The 4776-nt window shown below is 41.6% G+C and overlaps 1 protein-coding gene across 1 annotated transcript; it reads left to right on the forward strand.

Annotated features, from left to right (window-relative positions):
* Positions 1-2330: 2330 nt before the first annotated feature.
* On the forward strand, positions 2331-4395 carry LOC149144172 (DNA topoisomerase 6 subunit A-like). The gene has a single exon (XM_089446472.1). The coding sequence runs from the start codon at positions 2800-2802 to the stop codon at positions 4084-4086; it is 1287 nt and encodes a 428-aa protein (XP_089302598.1). The 5' UTR covers positions 2331-2799; the 3' UTR covers positions 4087-4395.
* The last annotated feature ends 381 nt before the right edge of the window (positions 4396-4776 follow it).

A 4776-nucleotide genomic window follows, 5' to 3' on the forward strand; every position in this document is an offset into this window, starting at 1 on the left:
TTGAGGGACTGCAAATGGAACAACTGCATCATGTATAATGGGAGTGTCAAGAGTTAACCTTTCATGTGCTTCATCAAAAATATGATTTTGATTTTCAAAATATTTTGTGTCTGTTACTTCAAGAGGCAAATTTTCCTGAATAAAGTCTTCATTTTCAAAAGGCTCTAGAACAACCCTTTCTTTTTCACTGCTTCCCTGCAACTTATGATGGTCAATTGGAAGCTTAGCATCCTCAAAATCTGAAACTTCATGCATATCTCCTTGAGAAAATGGATGCATGAGTAATCTTTTATGTGAATCTGAATTGAGAGTTTCTAGAGCAACAAATTGAACATATATTTGAAAAAGATTAATTTTAATGCACTCTTCAACAACTCACATAGTAAGATGCAATTTTATGTCACGTACCTTTATAATCTCATTGTCTTGAGAGGCATTCACATGTTGTTAAGAATAAGATTTTTCAAAAGGATTTATAAGTTGCTCTTCTTCAATCACTGACCCAAAAGATGAATAAAACAATTGACTGTCTATTTCCTTTTCTTGATCATTCAAAACCTGCTGAATATGTTCGTCAACCTCATGAGGTCAAACCTGTTGTATTACTTCATCAATCCCAGGAGAATGAACATGAATATCTACATCGAATTTCGAATCAATTTCATCTTCAGCTAAGGGCCAAATTATTCCCTACTGGGAATCCACCTGAATATCATGGCAACTGTCCTCATCATTTACTATTCCCTTCTGTTGTTTAAAAGAATTCTCACACTTTTGATCACAAAAAGATTGACAATACTGCTGCAAATTTTCATCAACTTCGGAGGATGGATTGCTTGGAAGTAAAGAAAATCCCTAGTATTATGAAATTATTTTTAGTGTTTGTTATGCCAAACCACCTTCACCCCATCCACTATCAAGAATTCAATACAACCTCTACAATCCCTTTGAAAGTTCTATGAAATGATGTTGAATTCAATACAACTTCTAAAATTCCTTTGAAAGTTCTACATAATGGCGTTTCTTTTCCTTTTTTTGTTTGTGAGATAATACAACCATGTGAAGCCAAGCAATGAATTATGTGGGAAAAGAGTAAGAATCAAAGTGAAACCTTTGAATGAAGACAAGAGAAACATCATTTCCTATGATTTCCTAATAATTGAAATGTTCACCTTGATCTGTGAAAACTCAATATTAAACTGATATGAGGTAAAGTGATTCGCTGGGGCTTTCCCACCTTCATGAGTAGTTTTGTAGGGAAGTTACCCACAAAATTGTCAGCAAAACAAAATGATGTCATTTCTAACCAAAGCAACCCTCTTTTATAACTCAATCTCTTTGAAATGGTTGATAAACTGTTATGCCAAATTGCCTCTACCCTCTATGCTTGCTGTTTTTGTACCAATAGGCATCTCTTACTTGTAGGTTGTTGCACTTGGGAGCAACCTTGGTGTCACTACTTCTTGAAAATGAGATAAAAATTGGGAATAAGTATTCAATGATACAATGGATAATGAAGAGAAGAAACTTGAGCAGAGTTTGAATTTCTCCTTCCAATATCACAAATTCATCGAGAAACAAACCTCCTCCAACTATCTTTCGAGTTCTACCAAAATTCAATCCAGAATATCAAATTCCAATGACTTAATTATCTTAACCTCAAAACTTTAGATACACATACATGACTATAATGATGAGCACAATACTCACTAAGACTATATAGAACCAAAAATATCTCTTCAGTTTTTTTTTTTGGTCGAAATTGATAATAATCTATACCCCATACATTATCACAAATCCAACATTCCATCCTTCCACCTACATTGTCACCCTCACGACAACAAATATAATGTAAAATTACCCTCCCTAAATGTGGTGGTTTCCCTAATTTCCCACCGAAAATTTGGGAAATTGGTTAAAGTTGATGGAGTCGTCTAACGAGGCCGAGGAATTGCCTAGACGGCCAAAAGTGACTGGAATCTGGGTAAAAAAATTTCAAAAAATCTTGTAGAGGGAGTGTTTGAATCGTGTTTTTGATGGTGGAAATGGGTTCGGCACCTCAAAAACGTCTAAAACACCTAAAATGTTGAAGTTTAACACCTATAACTTGGATTTACAAAAATCCTTCCCAGATTTTCTCTATATATAACCAGAATTTCAATAACTTTCCGGGCAACTCCTCTGCGTAGTTAGACTATGCGAAAGTTCATAACTGAAAACACGATAAACCGCCAAAACCTACCTTCAAGAAGACGGTACTTGATTTGCGTTGATAAAAGATTGTAAAAGATTGTTGCAGTTCTTTAACGAATGTTGTTAAGCCTATAAATACAAGGTAACGGGTGGAAGAAAATCCGAGAGGGAACGCCCACCGCAGTTCGAATCCCTCCGCTGTCATCATAGAGGCAGAAGGTCACACAAAACCCCGACAGAATAGCAGATCGAATCCCACTACTATATTTTAGAGGGCAAAACGGCACAGAAAACCCCAATCCCAATCAAGAATAGCAAACAAATACCTGAAGAGCGGTAACAGCCGCATATCGATTCCCTCCGCCTTCATTTTAAGGAAAAGGCGTCACACAATCTCTTAAGACAAGAAGGTCACACAAAACCCCAACGGAATAGCAGATCGAATCCCCCTGCTACAATTTAGTGAGCAAAACGGCACACAAAACCCCACCCCAATCCCAATCAAGAATAGCAAACAAATACCTTCATTTTAGGGAAAAAGCGTCACACAATATCCTAAGACAGAATAACGCTCAGCAATCTTAAGCTCCGCCTTTGTTTGTGGCCATGGCGGACAAGAAGCGACGGCGCTCAGAAATGGGCGAAGAAAATGACGAGGTGTCGGCTCGTAACGATCAGTCGAGGGCGGCTCTGGGCTTCAAGAAGCGCCTGAAGCCGGACGGCGTGATCCTGGCCTCCATCGAGGAGTTCTCTGAGGCGGCCCAGGGTCAGAAGCCGGAGACTCGAACCCTGGCCGACCTCAACCTCCCGCACGCCTGTCGCGAGGTCATCGACTTGGACGGAGGCGCCGTGGAGCACGAGATCGAGAAGACGATCCTCCAGGTCGCGCGTTCGATTCTCGCCGGCAACGGTTTCGGATTTAGCGTCCCCGCCCGCGGTAACGCCAACCAGCTTTACGTACCGGAGCTGGACCGCATCGTTCTCAAGGACAAGTCCTCCTTTCGCCAGTTCGCCAACGTCTCCAGCGTCAGGAAGACCGCCATTACCACCAGGATTCTCCAGCTTGTTCACCAGCTCTGCATGAAGCAAATCCATGTCACGAAGCGTGACCTTTTCTACACCGACGTGAAGCTCTTCCAGGACCAGGGTCAGTCTGATGGCGTCCTCGACGATGTTTCTTGCATGCTCGGCTGCACCAGGTCGAGCCTCAATGTCGTGGCCTCCGAAAAAGGCGTCGTTGTCGGCCGCCTCATCTTTTCCGACAACGGCGACCGGATCGACTGTACGAAGATGGGCGTCGGAGGCAAGGCCATACCGCCGAACATCGACCGTGTCGGCGACATGGAGAGCGACGCCCTCTTCATTCTCCTCGTCGAAAAGGATGCCGCCTTTATGAGGCTCGCAGAAGACCGCTTCTATAATCGGTTTCCCTGCGTCATAATTACTGCCAAGGGCCAGCCGGATGTCGCCACCAGACTGTTCTTGAAGAAGATGAAGACCGAGTTGAAGCTCCCGGTTCTTGCCCTGGTCGACAGCGATCCCTACGGTTTAAAGATCCTCTCGGTTTACATGTGCGGGTCCAAGAATATGTCGTACGACAGTTCGAATCTCACCACCCCTGATATCAAGTGGCTGGGGATTCGACCCTCCGATCTGGACAAGTACCATATTCCCGAGCAGTGCCGGTTGCCCATGACGGATCAGGATATTAAGACGGGGAAGGACTTGCTGGAGGAGGATTTTGTGAAGAAGAGTCCTGGGTGGGTGGATGAGTTGAATTTGATGGTGAAGACTAAACATAAGGCAGAAATTCAGGCATTGAGTTCTTTTGGGTTTCAGTACCTTTCGGAGGTTTATCTGCCTCTGAAGCTGCAACAGAGAGACTGGATATGATGATTGCCGGATACAGTACCATCCCTTATTAACACATTTTACATGCGTGGTAAGCTCTGGCATTGAAAATAGGTTTAAACTTTTAAAAATGTTTTTTGGCAGCTTTTTTTTCAATGTACGTCTTAAGGCATGTAAAATCTTGTGTTAACTATTCTCTTTTCAATTTGAGATACAACGTTAGGGTTTATGGTCCTATCCTTGAAGAATTTATGGCATAATTTTCGCATCCAATCTGTAGTGCCATGCGAACTTGGTATGGGCTCTGTTACATAAAGAAAATGCAATAAATCTCTTCAAGTTCTATTGTCATCTAGAGTTTGTTGAGGGCTTCGTGATTATCAAGATTTCAAACTTCAAATATGTTTTTTACAAAATAAAATAAATTATAAACTAGACTTGTGCAGAGCAGTCTCAGGGCAAAGGTTTTTAATGGATAGGGTGTGGGTTTGAGATTAGCTAGTTGCAAATGATTATGATGGATAGGGTTGGGTTTGAGTTTGAACATGGCAAGAATGATGCAGACAAGGCTGCTTTTGATCTGCTTTCTGTTCTAAAATCGTGTTTGACTGGGGCTTGTGGGAACATTTGAATCTATTTATCGAGTTTTGTACAGGGGTTTATATTGACCATGAATTTCTCTAAGAGATTTTGAAAACTTAAGCACAAGACTTGTGCCTCACTAATTTGATC

The sequence above is a fragment of the Pinus tabuliformis genome, chromosome X (genome assembly GCF_031772625.1).
Source record: "Pinus tabuliformis cultivar Carrire ecotype Pingquan chromosome X, CPIR1, whole genome shotgun sequence".
NCBI classification, from domain to species: domain Eukaryota; kingdom Viridiplantae; phylum Streptophyta; class Pinopsida; order Pinales; family Pinaceae; genus Pinus; species Pinus tabuliformis.

Bases quoted from the DNA above. Each gene is read 5' to 3' on its own strand.
- LOC149144172 (XM_089446472.1), top strand. From the start codon at position 2,800: ATGGCGGACAAGAAGCGACGGCGCTCAGAAATGGGCGAAGAAAATGAC.